Consider the following 23,139-nt stretch of genomic DNA (forward strand, 5'->3'; position numbering starts at 1 on the left):
TCAACTCTGAATTCTAAAGGATTTAAGTTGTTGGCCTATAATAAGACTTGTAAAAGCTGCCCAGGAACATACCACAGCAGACTAAATTGTATGAAAATATTGAAATGTTTATATTACCTGAATTAGGAACTAAAAAGTAAATCAAGATACATGATACAGTAAAAATATATTAGCATGGATTTAGAAGTGATTTTTTTTTTTTAATAAAGAGTTAGCGGAAGGACTTAATTGTTTCTTATTTGGCATGTGAGGAGCTCAGAAGTCCTCACTGTGGCCTAAAACAAAACAAAACAATGAGAACTGAAAAATCAACAACTCCTTCTTAGATTCCTAAGAGATTTGAAGTCACCAGGCCAACTGCTGCCCCCAAATTGGGGAGACAGGCATATGGGGAGAATCGCAGAGCGCCAGAGCAGAAACCCACCTGCAGAAACCTCCGTGGGAACCAGAGTCGGAGTGGAGAACCTCAGCGGTAATTGGTGACTTGCTGGAGGCTCGAGTATCAAGTCCCAGAGTTAAAAACTCCCGGGGGACCCTGTAATAAGGAGGCCTCCAGGCTTTTCTGAGTTTTGCCTCTAGGACCTTCACTAGGTTTTCACAGTAAATATCAGAGAAAGAACCCTGCATGCTTCTGGCAAGGGGAGAGGAAAAGGAATTGTTTTGAAATATGTCAGAGCATCCTTCTTCTTAACAAGGCTGCTCTGTTTTACCAGAGCCTGATCTGCAGAGATTATATCTGCACCCAACCTGTCTGGGAGAGGGGATATAGCCAGCCCTTGGTAACCATCCTGTCCCGCCTCGGGGAGGAAAATCTCCAAGAGTAGTGGTGAAATTCCCATTCCATAGGCATAGGCTTATTGGAAGACAGAGAATTAGTTACACTGATGGCACTACAAAGTCATCTTAACATCACAACACTAAAGACTTGCTACTGGCCACAGCTCTTTTAAACAGTGACATCATGTTCCCCTGTCAACAATAAATTACACGGCACACTAAAGAGCCAAAAAAAAAAAAAAAAAAAAGCAGAGTTGAAAGAGATTAAATAAGGATCAGCACCAAAGTCAGATATGGCAGGGATGTTCATCTATGTCCAGCTAATATAGTTGGAGACTTTAATACTGCTCTGTCAGAATAGAACAGATCTAGTAGACACAAAATTAGTAGAGACGTAGGTGAGCTCAACAACACCTTCAAGCAACTGGATGTAATTTGATGTCTATCAGCTACTTCATCTATCAACAGCAAATTACACATTCTTGTCAAACTTAGGTGGGAGATTGACAGAATAAACCATATTCTGGACCAAAATCACACCTTAACAAATTTAAAAGTATAGAAATAATAGCGTCTGCACTGAGACAATGGAACTAAACTAGATATCAGTAACAGAGAGCTGGAAAGTCCCCAAGTACGTAGAGATTAGACAACACTTTTCTAAATAACGTAAGGATCAAAGAAGAACTCTTGAGAGAAATTAAAATTCATTTTGAACTAAGTGAAACTGAAAATACAACAGAATTTATGGGAGGCAGGAAAGGAGTGCTTGGAGGGAAATTTATTGCATTAAATATATTTATTAGAGAAAAAAGGAAGCTCCAAAATCAATCATCTAAGCTTCTGCCTTAGAAGACTAGAAAAGGAAGAGCAAATTGAATCCAAAGTAAGCAGAATATAATAAATAATTAGAGCAGAAAATAAAAGGGCAAGAGACTTGAAAAGAAGATGACAGATGACATGCAAGCTTATGGAAAGATGTCCAACATCACAGGGTATTAGGGAATCAGAGATTAAAGCAACAATAAAACGCTGCTACACGCCTGTTAGACTGGTCCATCTAAACCACTGACAACAACTTCGGCAAGAAGCTGAAGTAGCAGGAACGCTCATTTCTGTCTGTTGGGAATGCAAAATGGTGCAGACAGTCTCACGTTTCTTTTCCAAATATAAACTCAAAATTTGTTTACACACAAATCTTACATCCCAAGGATAAACTATAAAAGCCTATTTAATTCACACGTAGTTTAAATAATGTATATTTTCAGTGAAAATTAATATTGCTGTAACATTGTGAAAGGGAAAGTGTGTGTGGTTTTTTAATTTATTTATCAGGAATGCTCAGTGTCATTAGTGGAGGAAGAAACCTGATATTTGTAGCAGTTTCTTATACTTGTAAGCACTCAAAAGCACAGTTTTTTTTTATCATGCTAATTTTCACTGCAGATTATTTACTTCTCTAGTTCCACTCAGATAAGGGAATTTAATGGGGTGAAGAAAGAAGATTTGGGGTGGAATAAGAGATCTTTTCAGGAAGTGGAATTATGAAATAGAAGAGATAGAAAGAAGAAAGTAAGTTTTTTAAATGAATGAGAGTTAACATGACTGAGTCTGGGCTTGTTGACTCTAAAATCCTCTGCCCTGCCATATGAACGATGTATATTCTGTGATTTACAGTTTCTCTGTCCCCTCTTCACAGTGAAGGCTGCTGGTCACCCAGCTTGTGTTCCCGCCTGATGTACCTCAGATGGTGTTTGTGAGGATGCTAGAGGCGATGTGAGACGCAAGTTCTGAGACAGAGACCACAGTACTCCCAATACTGTGTTGCCTCACAGTGTTTCACATGTGAACTTGCTGCCTTGAATGAGTTGCCAGTATTTGAAACTTGGTACATTTACATGAAATTCTGGATACTTCTGTCTCTTTGGGAAGTCAGTGGTACTCGACCCTTTGGACAGGAATGTGCTTTCTACGTTTCACTCTGTCCCCTGTCACTGCTGGTGGGATTCCCAGCCCTTGATCAAATGTCAGTCGTCATTTTTTTTATAATCTTGCTTCTCTAATAGAAATGACCTGCCTTGATGTCTGTTGCTATTTGGAGATTTCAGCTCCCATTCTTTGAAAGCATACACTGAGATGAATTGTGCTAGCAGAAAATTTTTTCAGGGCATAGAGATAAGGATTTAGGAACACAGATGTAAAACTACGAAGAGGCGATTTATTGAATAATGGAGATGACCAGCATTCCTCTGAATTTGTTTTTCAAGGTGAACATGTCCCAGGTAAGGCAGGTGGGACTGCTGGCTGCTGGGTGTCAGCCGTGGAACAGAGATGTGTGCGCTGCTAGCGGAGACAGGTTTGCGTACTGCGCCACCCTGGCCATCTATGTTTATCAGGTAAAAGAATGCTGGCTCTTGTCAATTTTTCATTTTTTCAGGTAAGATTAATATTTAATTAAGTTTGAAAAGCTAGTGAAATGCTATTAAGTCTGCAGTTTAGTTAATAAAAATACTTAATTAACACCCGATTTGAAATTCCTGAGTTCAGTTTTCTGCATTGCGCTTAAGACCCCATGTGGGTAATTTGTAAAGTCAGAGAGGGTCACTGATAGGCAAAATGACTTCTTCATGCACTTGTATTTATAGACTCTTCCACTGAGCGGCTTTAACAGCAGTTTTTTCTATTAGATACTTGACATCTGCATTATCTACTGTTGGTAACCTAAATCATTAACTAAAACTTATAAACCTGTTCATCCCTACACGTACAGAAAATGCATTTATACCTTTAAACAGGCTCATGGCGTTGGGCATAGGAGCCTATGTTAGCTGTTAAGCTTTTACTGCAAGTATATGGTTAAAGAAAGACTGGTGGCATTAATAGATAATATAATAATGACTTGAAAAAGTATCATATAACACTGTGAAAGATTCATTATGTGTTCAAGGGAAAAACCATGTTCAACAAAATGACAAATACAGTATATAACAGTATGTCATAAACATGTTAAAAATGATAGATGAATTGATCTACTAATTAATGGCACAGTTACAAAGGAAATAGGAAAATTAGGCTATTCATTTTGTCCACTTGCATATAAAAACAACATAATGCCCTTTCCAAGAAGCAATAACATAAAACAGGTCCAGATGATACCACTGCTCTGCAAACCTTGCATATCTTAATAATGCAGTAGTGAGCAGTTGGCTTACTTAATGTACATTTTTTGATTAAAATACAATTTACAAACTGCAGAAAAATTATTTCAAGACCAAGATATTTTTCCTTCATAAGTAGATAGGGCTACAGAAAATATAATAAATCTCTTAATTATACATATTTAAATGTACATTTATTTTTAGTCATTTTAAAATTGATATGTTTAATGTCAGTCCTCTCTTATCTTTAAAAAAAATGGTCTTGTTCCATTGAATACATTTGAATTCACTTGAAAGTAGAGCAAGCTTGAATTGTGTTCATATCTTGTTATTAGGTATCCTCATCTTCATGTGTGCAGCTTTTAAAAAAAAATGTGATTATTAATGGAAAGTGCATTACCTAAAAAGAAGCACTGATATGTTTTATTTATATTTTTTTAGTTGGATCACCATTATAATGAATTCAAACTCCATGCAATTATGTCTGAACATAAGAAAACAATCACAGCGCTCTCTTGGTGTCCACATAACCCTGACCTGTTTGCAAGTGGCAGTGCTGATAATTTAGTGATCATTTGGAATGTTGCAGAACAAAAAGTCATTGCTAAACTTGACAATACAAAAGGTATATCTCTTAACTGGGATTTACTTGTTGAATGAAATATTTTTATTTCAATAAGCAAAATATTTTACTTCAATAAGCTCAGGTTTTAAAGTAGTGTTTTGCAATAAGAGTCTATATAAGAAACACATTTCATGTCATGACTCATGTTTTTGTGTGTGCATGCGTACAAACCAAAACACAATTTCATGAAATAATCAGACTTAGTACACTGATTAAAAACATAATCCGTACCAGATAATTTATGTTTAAATATAACTTTAAAAATTCAAAAATAAATATAAAAACAATAATTAGAGACAATTTTCTCAGTGAGACAATTATAAGAGATTAATAATTAACCTTTGTATTTTGTCTTTTAATTTTAAAAGGGGTTATATATACATCATTGTATTTTGTTGCCCTAACATTTATGTGAAACAAGTGGTCAGCTCATTTTAGTCAGATCCATTTTACAGATGAAGAACCAGGCTTAGGTAACGTGACTTGTTTAATTTAAGGCAAAACTAAAATTTAAATCTAAACTCCTGATAAGGCTGTAGTTTGTAGCATTAACTTTGTTATTAAATGCGTATAGTAGCATTTAACTTTTCATACATTTAATCCTTACGCCTGCAATGCAAGAGACCTGGATTTGACCTCTGGGTTGGGAAGATCCCCTGGAGGAGGAAATGGCCACCCACGCCAGTATTCTTGTTTGGAAAATCCCACAGACACAGGAGCCTAGTGGGCTACAGTCAGTGTGGTCGCAGAGTCGGATGCAACTGAGAGAATAATACTTAATCTTAATTTATATTTAATATGCTTTAAAGCAGGAATTGTATCCCATACTAACCTAGAACACCTAAAGTAGGTCTTATGCACAAAAAAACCTCATTGTACGTTTTCATTGCTTACAGTAAGAATTCGTTGCTTTAATATTGGGTTGGCCAAAAGGTTTGTTCCAGTTAGAAAAATCCAAATGAACTTTTGGGGCAACCCAAACCTGAAAGAAAGAAAGAACTCTGTAAGTTTCTGTGAGTATGTGAAGCATATGATCATATGAAGTGGTTTTAACCCAGAAACTGGGTATACTTTTTCATCATAGACGTACTCTCTGCATGTTCCCTGTGGTCTTTAGGGTGACTTTATAAATTAAATTCCCAAATAAGAGGTAATTTTTTTAACAATGAACATAACCTCGTATTTTGGTTGTCTCGGAAGCGTAGGATGCAGATGATATTGAATGGCGTGGCCTTATGCCACATCTCCCGGTTGTGTATCTGTATTTAATTTATTTCAGGGACGCCTGCCTCTCTCAGCTGGTGCTGGAATGCTGGGGATGCTGTGGCATTTGCTTCCCACAGAGGCCCGCTGTTCATCTGGACCATCTCAGGACCAGACAGTGGGGTGACTGTGCACAAAGACGCCCACAGCTTCCTGTCTGATATCTGCATGTTCAGATGGCATACACAGAAAAAGGGGAAAGTTGCCTTTGGTCATACTGATGGAAGTCTATCAATTTTTCAACCAGGTAAGAATGTTTTTTTAGTCAGATGTCTTAAAATTTATTTTTCTTATTAACATATGTAATTTCATATTTACATGGCATAGAAAGTTAGCAGTATTTTAATTTTTAAATAATAGTTGTACTTGGGCTTCCCAGTGGCTCAGTGGTTAAGAATCCGTCTGCAAACGCAGGAGATAGAGATTTGGTCCCTGGGTCAGGAAGCTCCCTAGAGAAGGAAATGGCAACCTGCTCCAGTATTCTTGCCTGGGGAATCATACGGACAAGGGTTGCCTGTTGGGCTGCGGTCCATGGAGTCGCAAAAAGTTGGACACAACTGAGCACACAGACACACACAGCACAATAGTTGTGCAAATATTATCTAGTACTATGCCGATTCCAAATAACCATTAGAAGTAAATTTTATTTGTAAGACATTTTAGTATGTTTCACCATCTCTTAGGGACACAATTCAACCTGTAATAACCCAATGCAGATTCCTTGACTTCATTATTCTATAGGATTTTTAGCAAGTAATGTGCACAAAACATTAGGGTAGTCCTGTGGTGTGTTTTCCTTGCATGTGCAAGAGCTCATGGGTCATGAAGGAAGCACAACTTTCCAGCTCTGCCACTGCATTCTAAACTGTGAGTTTGAAACTCTGAGACCATTAGCATTGATACCAGCAGCGTTAGGTCCTGTCCTGAGGGGTGGTCCGCCTTCCCTTCTGAGCGACTTAACTGTCACCACAGATGGTTGCTCTGTCCTCTGGGCTCTCAGAGCAGACTGTGATCTCAGGCTCTCTGCTGTCCTGTCTTTCTCTCTCTTGGAAGAAATAAGTATTCGTGGAGGACTGCCCACAATAGTGCAGTTCACCCATCTTTTGGAAGCAGTGATTTTTAAACCCTGCTTAGTGTGTCTGTGGATTTCTTTGTGTGTGTTGGGCAGTGGCGGGGTGGGATATCTTGGCAGGTAGTCCAGCTGAGGCTTCAAGCCTTCTGTTCCCTTTCAGTCTGAAAAGCACCACTTTATTCTTTATTGGACTTCATGTAAAAATTCTCATATTAATAGGGGATTCTAGGGTCAAAAGAAGGAGAAGGCAGTGGCACCCCACTCCAGTACTCTTGCCTGGAAAATCCCATGGATTGAGGAGCCCGGTAGGCTGCGGTCCATGGGGTTGCGAAGAGTCAGACATGACTGGGCGACTTCACTTTCACTTTTCACTTTCATGCTTTGGAGAAGGAGATGGCAACCCACTCCAGTGTTTTTGCCTGGAGCATCCCAGGGACAGAGAAGCCTGGTGGGCTGCCGTCTATGGGGTCGCACAGAATCGGACACGACTGAAGCGACTTAGCAGCAGCAGCAGCAGCAGGGCCAAAAGAGGTGGAAAACTACTGCTTTAGCTGTTTCAGGTTATATCCTTAGACAAAAGCAGATCATTAGAAAACCTGTTTTCAAACTTCATAGTAGAAATGTTTTAATTAAATTGACTTTGGTATTATTCCAGGGATATGCACTAATCATATTTTCATTGTTTTCTTTTGGAAATGTTGATGGCGTAGTGCTTATGTAATGTTGCTTTTATAATCTGATATGTTGGAAAACAACATGTAATGATGTCGTTGCAGGAAGAGCTATGGTATCTTTCAATTGTCTTATTTTTTGAGTAAGCACTTCTTTTAAAGTTTATGATACTTAGGAATAATTGGTACTTTTGTTAAGGTTGTAATATCTAAACTTAGCTGTTTCACTGCCTTTCTGTTGCAAACGAGTGGAACATTTAATTGCAGTTTCCATGGGGTATGTCAGCAAAGGCCTTTTTTTCATTATCACCAGTGTGTATATAATTTGGAATAAATAAGAGGATTGTTTGCTGGTCCTTTTCTTCACTTAATTTCATTTGTTTCATCTCCCTACTTTTCTGGCTGCTTGTTTGTTGTGGTAGCCAGGAGTGAATTACAATGTGGCAAATGATAGTATGGATGAGGATGGGTGACTGTAAATATTGGGATGCTGTTTATCATACACCCACTTCAAGGCAATTAACTTGTTTACTCTTAAAAAAAGAAAAGACCTCTGGTGTCATCTTGTTCTCTACCATAAAATAAAAAAGTGAGCACACAGAGATTCAGTATCTTGGGACTAGGATTTGGACCCAGGCAGCCCTCCAAAGCCTGTGCTTTTAATCAGAACACAATATTCTTCCTTTTGATGAGCACCTCCCTACCCCTATGCTACTGTAACTTAATGAAATTGTAATTGTTGACAAGATCATGTGGGTTATTTTTCCACTTTTTTTCCCTAACAACTTCTCAGAAGCAAATAAGAGACATCCAGGATACTGGGGGTTGCCTAAGCAAAGCAGTTCTGTCCAGCTGCATCCTTAGTTGTTCGCCAAGTTGTGTCTGACTTTTTGCGACCCCCATGGACTGCAGCTTCCCTGTCATCCTTCGGACAAACTCTAAATTCCCCTGCATTTGCATGTCAGTTATGACTTCCACATAGAAATGCCAGACTTGTATTCCCAGGACTCTTGGGATCAGTGGTCTGCAAAGAGGAAGTTCAAATGATCTCAGTTGTTAGTCTCATTTTGGAAATTTTGTTGAAAATCATGTTCCTTACATTTGAATAGGTAATAAAAGTCAGAAGCATGTGCTGAGACCCGACTCTCTTGAAGGGACAGACGAAGAGGATCCTGTGTCGGCCCTGGAGTGGGACCCGCTCTCTACTGACTACCTGCTCGTGGCTAATTTGCATCATGGGATTCGCCTCGTGGATTCCGAGTCACTTTGTTGCATAACGACGTTTAGTTTTCCCAGTGCAGCAGCTTCCGTGCAGTGTCTGGCCTGGGTTCCCAGTGCTCCTGGGATGTTTATAACTGGAGGTAACTTTACCTTGTTCCCCAGAGTTTCAAATATGTGCATATTCTTTAATTGAGTCAGGGAAATTGCACTCTTTTATTGACTGATTTTGTGTAAGACATTAATATCTCAAATATTATCATTTATTGCAGTAAATACCAAGTTTACTTTTATTTCTATTGTGTATCATTAACATAATGACAAATAAAAATGAAAAGAAGGCCCAGTTTTCCAGGTTCTGGCAAAATCAGAATATGTCCTGCATGTACACATGTGTGTGCCTGTCTGGGTTTGTGTGTATACAAAAGGGAACAGCAGTTCAATTTCAGCCATGGCTGGATGACAATAAAGGTTCTGACTAGAAAAACAAGTTATATGAATGAGAGGTCTCTCAGCCTCACTGGTAGTTTTGGGTCATCTTTTCCTAATCATAAGACAGTCAGCAAAGCTAAGAAGTGATGGAGGATGGGAAGATGAGGAATTTAAAATAGTCATTAGGAATTAAATGACTTCCATTCACCTAGGTTCAGAGAAACCCAGTACTTTCAGCTGCTGTATAAATACTTCCCATATTTGCTAAGTCTTAACATAAAAGACAAAAGAGTCTTTATCCTTTCAACAGCTTTAAAGCAGCCTTTATTCTTTAAGCACTTAAACTACACATGGAAGTAGATTCTTATTTATATATGTTAACTGACTTAATTATACATGATATAATTAATGATAGACATGGGAATTTTGTTTTTATGTATTATTATTACTGTCCTTATTATTGAGATGAAGTTTACATATTATAAAAATCACCAAGTTAAAGCGTCCAGTTTAGAGGTTTCTATGTTCATAACGTTGTACAACTGTAACCGCCATTTACCTCCAGAATCTTTCCTCATCCCCCGATAGACTCTGTGCCCATCAACAGTCTCCATGACCCCCCAACACACTCCCTAGTCACACATGTTTGTACGTTAACCACTGATCTGCTTTCTGTCTCTGTGATTTGCGTATTCTGAATTCACAGAAATTGAATATTCTGGATTCACAGAAATTGAATCATTCAATGTGTGGCCTTTTATGTCTGGCTTCTCTGATTTAACGTTAAGTTTTCAGGATTCATCCATGATGTAGTGTGAACGGAGTACTCATTCCTTTGTATAGATGGATAATGTTCCATTGTATGGATATGACAAATTTTGTTCATCCGTTAATCAGTTGATAGACACTCAGCCTGTTTCCACTTTTGTGCTGTTATGAATAATGTTGCTGTGAACGTGTGTGTGCAGGCTTTATGTAGACGTGTCTAATTCAGTTGGGGGTGTATGCAGGAGAGCAGTTGTTGGGTCATGTGGTAACTGCATTCAGTCAGTTGAGGAACTGCCAGTCTTGTTTCTGGAGTAACTTATTAAGGTGGGGATTTTGGAAGCAGGGGGTTTTCTAGTTCCTCTTCAGGCGTATCAGCTAGTCCTTATGTGGCTGCAGGTGAGCAAGGAAGCAGTTTACAAACGCTTCGAGAGAGGAAGGATTGTTCATCGTGGGGGTAGAAAGTTTTCTGTGACTGGCTTTCCTAGAGCACGTTGTCACTGGGTGGTTTTTTGTGAGAAAATCATCATATCTGTCTTTTCTGGGGGAAGCTGCAAAAGCAAGCAGCCTCTTAGCTTAGAAGGGGATTTGAAACAGAAAAAAAAAAAATTGCAAGACCTGCCAAAAAATTTAAGGGATGAGTATCATTTCAGCTGCTTCTTTGTATTATTATATAACATTGTGTGAAGAATGTCAGTAAGTGGTGTTAAAAATCTGGCAAGTTGAAATTTTTTTATTACTTTTATATCTCAGCATTTTATGTTTCAAATAAAATGTGCTAATAGAATGCTTTTCTTTTGATCTGACTAGATTCCCAAGTGGGTGTTTTACGCATTTGGAATGTTTCTAGAACAACACCTGTTGATAATTTTAAATTAAAGAAAACAGGATTTCATTGCTTACATGTACTGAATTCTCCTCCAAGGAAAAAATGTAAGTAAAAATGTTAAAATTTAGTATTTAAAAATATCATGTTTGCTGCTATCAAATAATATAATGATATAAACATAACAAATACTGGATGCTACTGAAAGGCAAATTTTTAAAAACTACCCTTGATAATATGTGTGCTAAAGTTACCATCAAAGCCATATAATATCTAATATCGCTAAACTGAAGATATTTAGAGCAAAATTACATTTTTAAATGTTATTGAATGAGGATATTAAAATAATATTAAATTGTCTACATGGGGAAAATGAAATGATGGTACTGGTGAAAATAAGAAATAGAGTGATAGGATTAAATAAAATTGCTCTGAATCGGATATGAAAGTGAAAGTGAAGTCACTCAGTCGTGTCTGACTCTTTGTGACCCCGTGGACTGTAGCCTACCAAGCTCCTCTGTCCATGGGATTCTCCAGGCAAGAGTACTAGAGTGGGTTGCCATTTCCTTCTCCAGGGGATCTTCCCGACCCAGGGATCAAACCTGGGTTTCCTGCATTGGAGGCAGACGCTTTAACCTCTGAGATCTAATAATTTATAGTGGTATCATTATTTTAAATTATGTTTACAAGAGCATAGTCACATTCTAAGGGAAAGTTTTTTTTGAAAGAAGACAAAATATGTGATAACCTAGTGATAACCTGTATCAGATCTGACCTGCAGAATTGTAAGATAATAGATTTGTACTGTTTAAGCTGCAAAAAAAAAAAGAAAGAAAGAAAGAATATGCAGAAAATAACTAAGCAAGGAGACTTTTATACAAAGTTGGGGAAATGAAACTGTATAAAAAGTAAACATTGACAAAGAAGAAATTAAGATGCAAATGTATGTCAGACAGTTGTAATTGTTGATTTGGGTGCTAAATTAAGTGAAAGTGAAAGTCGCATAGTCGTGTCCAACTCTTTGCCACCCCATGGACTATTTAGTCCATGGAATTCTCCAGGCCAGAATACTAGAGTGAGTAGCCTTTCCCTTCTCCAGGGGATCTTCCCCACCCAGAGATTGAACCCAGGTCTCCTACATTGCAGGTGGATTCTTTACCAGCTGAGCCACAAGCTAAATTAAAGTGAATAATAAATAAGTCTCAAAAATAGTTATTTTCATTGGATTGAAATTTTATGGACGAGGGTTATTAGTTTTAAAAGAAAAAACTTCATGTGTGTTTGTATGTGTAGAGGAAGAAGTAAGCTTTTATATCAGCAGTTTGAAAGAACATTGATTCCAAAATAATCATGCTGTGTTTTAATTTATGGGCAGTAAGAAATTAAAGATTCAGCACATACTGTGATTCTTCACAGTAATTTTTATTCGTCTTGTTTCACTTGCACTCTATACAGGTCTTTTCAAAATAATATCCCATTTTGTATATATGTATGTGTGTGGGGGGGCAGTTCTGCATAGTACACCTGTGGCAGAAAATCTGATCATTGCTTATTAAGAGTTTACTGATATAGATTCTAGATAAAACAAAGGAGCATCTATATATATTAAGTCCTTTGACTTCATTCCAGCATGCGGAAAGCCACTGGCATAAGGGTTTATTACTTTCTTTTCTAGTTTCAAACCAGTCCCCAACCAAAAATCATTACACATCCTCCACGAGTGAAGCAGTCCCACCCCCAACTCTGACGCAGAATCAAGCCTTCTCTCTTCCTCCTGGTCACGCTGTGTGCTGTTTCTTGGATGGTGGCGTTGGACTTTATGATATGGGAGCCAAGAAGTGGGATTTTCTTAGGGACTTGGTATGTCTGTGGTTTTTCTTTCTTTTATAATGCAATGCTCATTTTGTGTATAAAGTGTTGTTTACTTTTACTTATGTATTAATATTGTCCTAAGAATATTTTTGTAGAGAACCATACATTAGGAATTTATTTTGGTTGACTGAAACTTTTTATAAAGATGTCTAGAACTATTAAAAGTATTTAATTGTAAACATTAAATTTCTTTTAAAAGTACTGTCTGCTTAGCTTATCGGGAATATTCTGCATTTGGCAGCATTCCCATTACTGTGTAGGCCATGTTACCCATGTGTATAGTATTGGAAAATCATGTTGTTGCTCTATATTTTGGAAGCAAAATGAGAAATAGAATGTTCTTTCAGGACGAAGGAGAAAGTCCATCTCTGCCAGTTACTCTAAGCTTTCTTGTTCTCATTCATGAAATGAGCAAGGTTGTGTTTTCTAAGGTTTATTTCTATTATTGAGTCATAATAATTTTATGAGTCTACAAACTTCTGTTGCAATGACCATGAAGCCTCTGTGTAAAATAGAATACAGTCCTGCTGAGAACTCACATTTTGCCTGGTTTTCTTCTGTGCTTTTTTATGCTGCATTCCTAGGGTCATGTGGAAACTATTTTTGACTGCAAATTCAAGCCTGACAACCCCAATCTTTTAGCAACAGCTTCATTTGATGGCACCATAAAGGTCTGGGATATAAACACGTTGACTGCGGTATACACTTCCCCGGGGAACGAAGGGGTTATTTATTCCCTTTCATGGGCTCCAGGTAAGAACGTTTTTTATTAAAATCAGGAGTACGATTGAATGATTCTCCTAACTTTTATATTCATCTGCATTATCTTCTGTCCTTCAGTGCCGTCTTACTCCAAATGATTGTGGAGGCAAATTAGTATCAACATATGTGTTGGTACAGTTTTGAGGGTATTTAGAATAAACTCCCTGAGCAGGCACTTTGATTTCTGGGCCCTTCCATATGGTGTGCTGCTGCTGCTGCTAAGTCGCTTCAGTCGTGTCCGACTCTGTGCGACCCCATGGACGGCAGCCCACCAGGCTCCCCCATCCCTGGGATTCTCCAGGCAAGAACACTGGAGTGGGTTGCCATTTCCTTCTCCAGTGCATGAAAGTGAAAAGTGAAAGTGAGGTCGCTCAGTCACATCCGACTCTTTGCGACCCCCTGGACTGCAGCCCACCAGGCTCCTCCGTCCCTGGGATTCTCCAGGCTAGAGGACTGGAGTGGGGCCGCCGCCTTCTCCATCCGTATGGTGTAGTCACATCGAAAAGCCACAGTACATCAGGATGATACTGACCCATCTCATTTTAGCTGCATTTGTATCGATCTGCCTGTAACGTGTTAGTCGCTCAGTCACGTCCAACTCTTTGCGACCCCCATGAGCTGTAGCCCACCAGGCTCCTCAGTCCTTGGAATTCTCCAGGCAAGAATACTGCAGCGAGTTGCCACTCCCTTCTCTGGGGAATCTTCTTGACCCAGGGATCGAACCCAGGTCTCCCGCATTGCGGGCAGATTCTTTACTATCTGAGCTGCCAGGGAAGCCCTATAAAGGTGTAATATATTTTACATGATACAAGTTTTCCTTAATATTTTCATGTAACTCAAACATATAAAAATAAAATTTTTTTTCTAAAAATTATGCTACCTATCTCTTTCCCTGGTGCATCTGTTTTGTGAATAAGAATGATCATCAGTTTGATTATGAGCATGTAATTCTGTACAGACTCTACTTTTGTAATATTGAAGGGTTTTATGGGATACTAGGGCCTTTTCTTGGACTCTGTATGGTGGAACCTTTATACTTTCCTGTACATAAAAAAGAAAAGAGATGCCTTATGAAACCGCTGGCATTTTCTCCCAAAACATTAAATTTTCCTGTAGTGAATAACTGTAAAAACTAAACTGAGTTTTTCACTTTAAAAAGTATGTAGAATGTTTTACTTATTTGTCCTAATACTAATATATGACTTAAAAACTGACTTATAGCCAGTATATGGCTTATTTTTTTAGCTTATCTCCTCATGCACATAAATTTTTAGCCCTGAATATATATACTGGGTTTTTAAAGGCTTTGATGTCTTCAGACTTCTATTTTCTTTACCCTATTTTTAGAGTAGAATCACAGGAAAAATTTTAGAGGTGCAAATAAATGTGAAAACTTTTCCCCAGTAATTTTAGAGCCCCAACAGGGTAGCAGAATGAAAATCCTAGAAAAACTGGTGAGGACTGTTTTGTAAAGTACTTACAGTCATTTATCACAAAATAATTCCTCTATATTTTTTCTCCTAGGTAGCAGGTAATAGCTGTTTCTTTCTTGTAATAGAGAAAACCTCTTCTTTGATTGCCTTGTAACAAATTCAGAAGCATCTACTAACTTAGCAGTAGTTTGATTTTCATAGATTTTTTTTTCTTAAAAATAAAGAGCATTATGTTTTTGATGGATAAAATGAATTTTTTCATGTGTCTTGCTTATGGAAATATTTACTTTCCTAACCATTAATAGTTTACTAAAATTGTTAGATGGTCAGAAAAATGTAAATGCTGACTGGATATGTAACAATACTGAGGAATTATTGATAGTCTTCCTATTTTTGATTATACTAGTTTGATCACATTAATAAAAGAGAATCCTGTATTTTAGACATCCATCCTCAACTGTTTATTGATGAAAGAACACAATGTTAGAGCTTTGCTCCAGAAAATCCAGTAGGGGGCTGTAGACGAAAATAAGATTGACCATACTTTGATAATTGTTGAAATTGTATGATATATTTATGCACTATACTTTCTGTCTATATTTGCATGCAATTAATAATTTTCATTATTTAAAAAAAACTTGAAGCACTTTACAAACTCAAGTCATTTTCAAAAATTACATTTTTAAAAAGAGTTGCATTTGTGGCAAACATTTCATATAATGTCTACCAAATTGTTTCCTAAGGTGATTTAAATTGTATTGCTGGAGCAACTTCCCGAAACGGTGCTTTTATTTGGGATATTAAAAAGGGCAAAATGGTACAACGATTTAATGAGGTAGGATGTATTTATTGCTAGCTTAATAATATAATGTCTTATATGGCCTCATGTATTTTCAATGCTTTTCTCTCTACATTTAATAGTTAATCAGCAGGTTGCATTATATTTTGTTAATTAGAAGAAAGTCCAAGAGGACATGCATATGCTAAAATGAATTCTGAAAGATGTAGTTAAGTCTAAGATACAATTATTCCCCTAAAGTTGCATTAGAGGTTCAAAGGAATTTTAAGTCATCTTCCACAAAATTGTCTAGGCAAATACTCAAAAGTTAGAAAAAGACTAAGCTCAGAATGTGTCCCAAATCACAGTCCCAACTTTGTCACTGATTAGCTTTTGACATAGAATCATTTTATTGCCTTGAGCCTGATTGTTCACCTATAAGATGGTAAAGTTGGATGTTTTAGTTCTTCTGAGTCTCAAACTCCATTTTTCCGTAACACATTGTAAAAACTCCCTCTCTCCTCTTGGCAGTGTCACAGACTGTACTTCTTCTCCTTGGAGTTGAATTGTCCTTCCACTTTTTTCCTGAGTTCTGTTAATCTTTGCAAAATACATATAATCTCATTGACAGTGCGTTGGCTCTGAAGGGAGGAAGATACCAACAGGGTCTAGGGCTGTCCCTCAATCTCTTGAAATTTCATTCAAGTGGTCACAGTGATTACTGTACTTAAACTGTGGCTGGTGTCAAGAGGAGACTAAAGTGACTTTTTCTCTGGAGCTTTAAGGCTGTTTTTCTAAGGTGGTCTTCAGTTTACTATTCTAACCTTTTTTGAGGAGGGTCCATCTTTATAAGGATGGACACAGGAATGGAGGAGGTCTTTAGACTCATTCAGTTGAAGGAGTCGGGGTTCTCCATTAGCTGAGTTCATCCTCATGAACTCAGTGCACTTAAGGGTCAGTAATGTCCTGCTTTTTATTTTGTGAGGCCCATGTAACAGTTAATTGAAGCCAGAAGTGTTCATTTTTCCCACACTTATTATCCTAAATTTAAGCAATTTTGATACTGGTTCTAACTATGCTTTTGGACGCTGGGAAAGCCATGAATGACATAAGAGATGTCCTGGATGCTTGGGGCTGGCTGTCAGGTTGGGGCTGCCTAGTGCTAATGAGAAGGTACTTAGGTCACAAGAAACCAAGATGCTGGGAAACTTGGAAATGAATAGATCATACCCATTACCTAGTTGATGAGTGACATTCCTGTGTATAGATTGTATCCTTTGTGTTTTTAAACGTTCTAATCATATCAGCTGTAATTATATTCCTTTACCCTTCTCCAGTCCAAGAATACAGATAAATATAGAGATTTGTTATATAATAATAACCTTAAACCTTCTTTGTTTTATAAAAATAAAATTTAGAAATTTAGAACAATCTATAATAACAGTTGCTTGCAGTATCTCTTCTACTGTAGTTTTAATAGCATTGGGTTTGAAAACTATAAGTATCTTCATCATTATGGGAAGGGTGGGCTTTCCCAGAAAAAGGTATAAAGCTGAGCTTGATTCTACAGATGACTGACAGACTTTGGGCCTTTATCAGTGTCCCCGAAAAGGAAATAGAGGCACCCAGTCTATGTCTTAAAACAGTGGTTTTGTTTCTTAAGTGTGATAGCTTTACGCATTCGTAAAGTGTGTATTCAGCTTTCTGTTGTTCACAATCATGTCTGTAGTATCATCTAGAGCAAGTTCCTAATAGAAAAGTAATATTAGAAGAAGTAAATAAATAAGAGAAAAAAGGGGTGAATTATTTCTTATTGATAGGTATTTTGCATTTTTTGAAGCATGGAAAAAATGGGATATTCTGCATTGCCTGGAGTCATAAAGATTCCAAAAGAATAGCAACCTGCAGTGGTGATGGTTACTGGTAAGTACTGCGTATGAAATCACACTGTCTGTAAGAATGCATTTGATAATGTTAAATGTCTCATGTTAGCACCTGTATTAAAATACTTGATAAGATTCTGTTTGTACAGCTCTGCCAGCTATCATAAATATTACTTATGGTGGCTTCCCAGGGCCACTAGTGGTAAAGAGCCTGCCTGCCAATGCAGCAGATGAGACCCAGGTTCGATCCCTGAGTTAGGAAGATCCCCTGGGGGAGGAAATGGCAACCCACGCCAGTACTCTTGCCTGTAAAATCCCATGGACAGGGGAGGTTGGTGGGCTGCCGTCTATGGGGTCACACGGAGTCGGACACGACTGAGGCAACTTAGCAGCAGTTAGCTTTACCGTGTATTTTCAGGGCATTAACTTACTAAATGAATACCACAGTCAATCACTAAACATTTGTAAGTATAGGTTACCACCACTCCCTAGTAGCCTCAAAAGTTTTGGTGGGCCTAGAAAGATCCCCTGAAGAAGGGAATGGCTGCCCACTCCAGTATTCTTGCCTAGAGAATTCCATGGACAGTAGAGCCTGGTGGGCTATAGTCCACGGGTTCACAAGAAGTCAGACAAGACTGAACGACTAACACGTTCACTTTCACATAGCAGGGATATTTTAAAAGGGTCTTTTCCAAAGACTTTTAAAACTTTGCAGTACATTAATTTACACACAGCTTTGTGTTCCTAATGGAATTAATAGCCCTTATATTATGGTAATAATATAGAAGGATACCGTGTGCTCAGTCATTTCCGACTCTCTGCAACTCCATGGACTGTGGCCCACCAGGCTCCTCTGCCCATGGAATTTTCTAGGCAAGAATACTGGATAGGTTGCCATTTCCTACTCTAACAGTAGGGTCTTAAGCTTCATTTATTTTTGCATTAAAAATGTATGGAATGTATTTGGGGAGAAGGGCTCCTCCAGATTTCTAGTTGTATCCCTTAAAAATGTGCCATGAAAATATTATAATGACTTACATGTCTTAGACTTGGTGTAATAATACATACAACCAACACTGTAAATGAGTTGTTTTAAACATAAATTTTCCACTGTTAAATTTTTGAAGCTGAAAATCTAATGCTTGTGTTTTAAAATATATGTATTATACTATGCATTTCCTAAATAAAATATTTTCTAAATAAGAAAGTATCTCCTTTAAATAGGTTTCAGTGGGTTGCCATAATTAATACTATGTGATGTAAATATACTTATCATAATGATAATATCATTTACATGGTACTTTTAAATGTTCCCTGTGCTTTGCAGACAAGGTCTCTACCCTAAAACACTTTTGTCTAAATTATGTAGTTTTGGCTTTCTTCCTTTGAATAACATATTTAGAATGTTGTAATTTCTATTAACATATTATACTTAATTTCAGTATAATTCGAACAATTGATGGTAAAATACTACACAAATACAGACATCCAGCTGCAGTATTTGGTTGCGATTGGAGCCAAAACAACAAGTAAGTATTTTTTCCTGAAATAAGTAATAATTACACTTAGCAGATTTTGAATAACCATAAAGTTTGATGTTATTCTCATAAGTAATATTCATCGCTCTTTTTAGGTAATATTCCCCTTATCTCATCTTGTAACTGCATGTTTAACCATCTGTTTTTATTCCATGAAGTTTTTACATGATTTAGGAATATTGATCCCTACTTTCAAATAACTTGCTGCTGCTTCAGGGAAAAGCATACAGCTCACTAATGAAAATGGAAGTCAGTCCAGTCTGTGTGTGGCTTCTGAGAGATGTGGCCCTTGCTCTAAACCCTGTTAGAAATCTCTGTGGTGCATTGTCCCCATGGCTTTCCATTGCCTCCACCTGATACAAATGCCATGACATGGGGTGATTTCCCAAGACGTGGAACTTAGAATGGTTTTGAAAGGTCACCCTTGCTTAAGAACCTGGTATTTACCATGTAAAGATCAGCTTAGATTTAAAAATTAATCCACATCAAACCTCCACTAAAATTGATCCTTTAAGCCATTGCACTTCCAAGAATATTGTGTTCCACACCTCTCTTTGACAGGATATAAATTATGTTTATATGCCATCAAATATGTGGGATCAAATATATCCCATCAAATATATGGAAGATAGTGAAGGACAGGGATGCCTGGCATGCTTCAGTCCTTGGGGTTGTGAAGAGTTGGCCATGACTGAGCGACTGAACAAGAACAAATTGTATTTAAGAAGTCAAACTTCTGCTTTGAAAAATGCAGATATGAGCACAGCTTTCTGTTGCTTGAATCTCCCAGCAGTTTCCCGTTGACCTTGGGATGGCATGCAGAGTCCTAGCCAGGCGGCCCCTGTATAAGCCGGCTCCTCTGTGCCTTATCTCATTCCCGGCCTTGCTACCTGTGCTGCTTACGTCCGGCCACAGTGGCGTTCAGCTTCTTGAACCAGCCAGCTCATTTTTGCCCCAGGCTTTTGCTCCTGTTTTCACTTGCATCTAGGATTCTACTTCCCACCCCACCCCACCCCACCCAGTCCACCCTGACCTGGGCATAAATAACTTCTCCCTCTCTCTCAGCTCAGGAACCACTTCTGCAGAAAAGTCTTCCATGAACTGCATCTTAGATAAATTTCCCCTGTAGTATCATATACCTTAGGACACAACATCAGAAAATTAAGTTTTAGTTGTGAATTGGCTACCTCTCCCTGAGATAAGCAATGGTTCTCTATTTTTCGCAGAATATTCTTACTAAAACACTGTGCTTCTCTCACCATGCCTTGAAAAAGTAGACGTGTAGTCAATACTTGTTGCACATGCAAATGAGTAGAATTACCTTGTATCTGATCAACAGAACCGTTCCACATTCTTATTTCCCTCCTTTATGGGGTTAATAAAAATTTAAGAATTTGACCACTCAGGGGGAAAAAAGATATGAATGCAGTATGCTTTGTTGGTTAAGAAAGCTTAAAAAAAAAAAAAAAGTCCTTTATACTTAACTTTTATGTTTACTGGTAAGCCTGTCTAATAAATTTCATTTTTCATTTTGACATTTCATTTTTGTTTTTAAAAATCTTTTCTAAATGTTCTAATTTCTGTATTTATATTCTACTTAGTGTCTTAGGAGATAAGTGAAAAACATCTTGAACTTATAAAAGTTTATTCATATTCCTCAATTTATAATTTGGATAGCTGTGTGCACATTTAAAGTTTTTTCATTTCTAAGATTTTATATCTGTGTATCTGCATATACATATATAAAATATACTCCTGTGTACATGTAGATATTTGTATTATGCAAAATATATTTTCCCACATGGAGAAACAAGCCTGTTTATCAGTGAGCCTTGGATGCATGTAATCTATACATTTCAGACCAACCAGCATGCTAGTTTAAAGATTTCTGTATTTTGACTTGTAAGCTTTAATAAATACAGCTATTATAACCAATATGACAAAAATCAGCAGTTCGAAGTTTGGAGGTTTTGATGACAATTGGGTCCAAAATGTGTAGCTTCCCCTCTTTACCTTTGGGCCTAGGGACTGTTTCTATGATTGTTAATGTTCCTTGGAGAGACGGTCGTGTCTGGTTCATGATTTCACAGGTCTGCCTAGTACTTGAATTCCACTGGTACTCCAGGCATGACCACTAGTGTCTAGCTAGTTGCTTAGCTTGTCTCACTCTCTTAAGAATAATGAGCAATGATCATTTAAAGGTCATACCCACATATTATATTTCCAAAGGATTCTTCTGGATCAAACAGTTAAGCATCTCAAGTTGGGGAAACCACCAAAGAGAAGTGGAAAACCAGGACTGTGACTGACTTACTGTCAGATGAGTCAACCCTGGTCTTTGGGGAGTTTTCTAGTACACTTCTGGGGGAAACATTGCTATTTGTACCAATACCACAAAAAAATCTACTAGCAGTCAGGGCACACAGTAATTATTATTTTTTTTTATTTTTATTTTTACTTTATTTTACTTTACAATACTGTATTGGTTTTGCCATACATTGACATGAATCCACCACGGGTGTACATGAGTTCCCAATCATGAACCCCCCTCCCACCTCCCACCCCATATCATCTCTCTGGATCATCCCCGTGCACCAGCCCCAAGCATCCTGTATCCTGTGTCGAACATAGACTGGCAATTCGTTTCTTACATGATAGTATACATGTTTCAATGCCATTCTCCCAAATCATCCCACCCTCTCCCTCATAACTTGCCTACCAGCAAGTCAGCAAATTTCAGTGACCATTTGGGACCCTTTTCAAGTTCCAATAGTTGCAAAATATAAAGGTCTGAGAAGTATTCAAGTTATGAATCTGGGCATCTTGAAAAAACAAACAGAGAGAAGTAAATATACCATTATCTCTCATCTGAGGGAAGTAAAGAATTTACCTGATTAAAAGGGAAGCTTGAGAAACTAACTGCAGTAGAGCAGTTTCTATAAATGATGTTTTTCCTTGCATCAGTTTGTAGTGTAACTTCATGAAGGGAGCAGAGCATTCTGGTTTTAGAAATTAGTACAGTGTACATTTAAAAACTGTCAGTACCAGGTATTATCAACCCTTTCATTTTTTTTAATGGGCCATTGATGATGTTTCTTTCAGAGACATGATAGCCACGGGCTGTGAAGACAAAAATGTTCGTGTCTATTATGTGGCCACCAGCTCGGATCAGCCACTGAAGGTGTTCAGCGGGCACACGGAGAAAGTGTTCCATGTACGATGGTCACCTCTGAGGGAGGGGACTCTTTGCAGCGGCTCTGATGACGGGTATGTACCTTTGGATTCTTGTTTCTAGTCCTGAAACTCATAAGCTTGCAATTTTCTGGAAATGTGCTTATTTATATTATCCAACTCGTATGTGGAACTATTCTAAATATGTGCTTAATAAGTAAACAGTTAACAAATATCTAACTGCACACATGTAAAAATTTGTCCGTCCTTAATGTCATATTCACGCTTTCTGGGTCCTTATTTGGGCTTCCCTGATGGCTCAGATGGTAAAGAATCTTCCTGCAATGCTAGAGACCTGGGTTCATTCCTGGGTTGGGAAAATCCCCTGGAGGAGGTTATTGTGCTTGCTGTAGATGCTTATTTCTATCTTACTAAGAACAGAGTTAACAGAAATGAAAATTGTAGAAGGGTCTGTTGGGGAAAATGTCTGAAACAGTAATTCTTTGTAAAATATAGAGAAGAGTTTATTTTTAATAATGTTCTCATATCTAATATGGAAAACAGCTGTACTCTGTTTTCATTAAGAATGAAATAAAAGATGATTGTATGTGTTAGTGTGAAGAGAAGATATTTTAGAAATGAGAATGATTTAACTTTTTTCTGGGTTTGTGAAAGTTTCTGAAATCTTGTCTGTGTTTAATATCCAGATGTATTTGCATAGTTTGGGCTCTTTGAATAGGAGATAAATTTAGGTAAGAAAAGTCTTACTTTGTAAGAAAAGTCTTACTTTGTGCTAGTAAAAGTTGTAATAGTAGCCACATTATCCTGTCCTAGTATAAAAGAGAAGAAAAGATTTTTTTAATATAAAGCGGAAAGAGATATATGCCTTAAATAA

At 37.6% G+C, this 23,139-nt stretch overlaps 1 protein-coding gene across 4 annotated transcripts in view; it reads left to right on the forward strand.

Annotated features, from left to right (window-relative positions):
- Positions 1-23,139, forward strand: part of LOC120865835 (WD repeat-containing protein 17-like) — a 65,175-nt gene that overhangs the window by 17,165 nt on the left and 24,871 nt on the right. For all 4 annotated transcript variants that reach the window (XM_040243233.1, XM_040243234.1, XM_040243232.1 and 1 more), the window contains 11 exons: positions 3,045-3,173; positions 4,377-4,560; positions 5,840-6,070; positions 8,676-8,927; positions 10,792-10,914; positions 12,483-12,667; positions 13,264-13,432; positions 15,618-15,709; positions 17,493-17,575; positions 18,978-19,064; positions 22,176-22,340. In XM_040243233.1, coding sequence (XP_040099167.1) covers positions 3,051-3,173; positions 4,377-4,560; positions 5,840-6,070; positions 8,676-8,927; positions 10,792-10,914; positions 12,483-12,667; positions 13,264-13,432; positions 15,618-15,709; positions 17,493-17,575; positions 18,978-19,064; positions 22,176-22,340 — 1,694 coding nt within the window. In that variant the 5' untranslated portion in view covers positions 3,045-3,050. The remainder of the gene's footprint in view (positions 1-3,044; positions 3,174-4,376; positions 4,561-5,839; positions 6,071-8,675; positions 8,928-10,791; positions 10,915-12,482; positions 12,668-13,263; positions 13,433-15,617; positions 15,710-17,492; positions 17,576-18,977; positions 19,065-22,175; positions 22,341-23,139) is intronic.

This window comes from Oryx dammah, unplaced genomic scaffold (assembly GCF_014754425.2).
Source record: "Oryx dammah isolate SB20612 unplaced genomic scaffold, SCBI_Odam_1.1 HiC_scaffold_7, whole genome shotgun sequence".
Taxonomy (NCBI): domain Eukaryota; kingdom Metazoa; phylum Chordata; class Mammalia; order Artiodactyla; family Bovidae; genus Oryx; species Oryx dammah.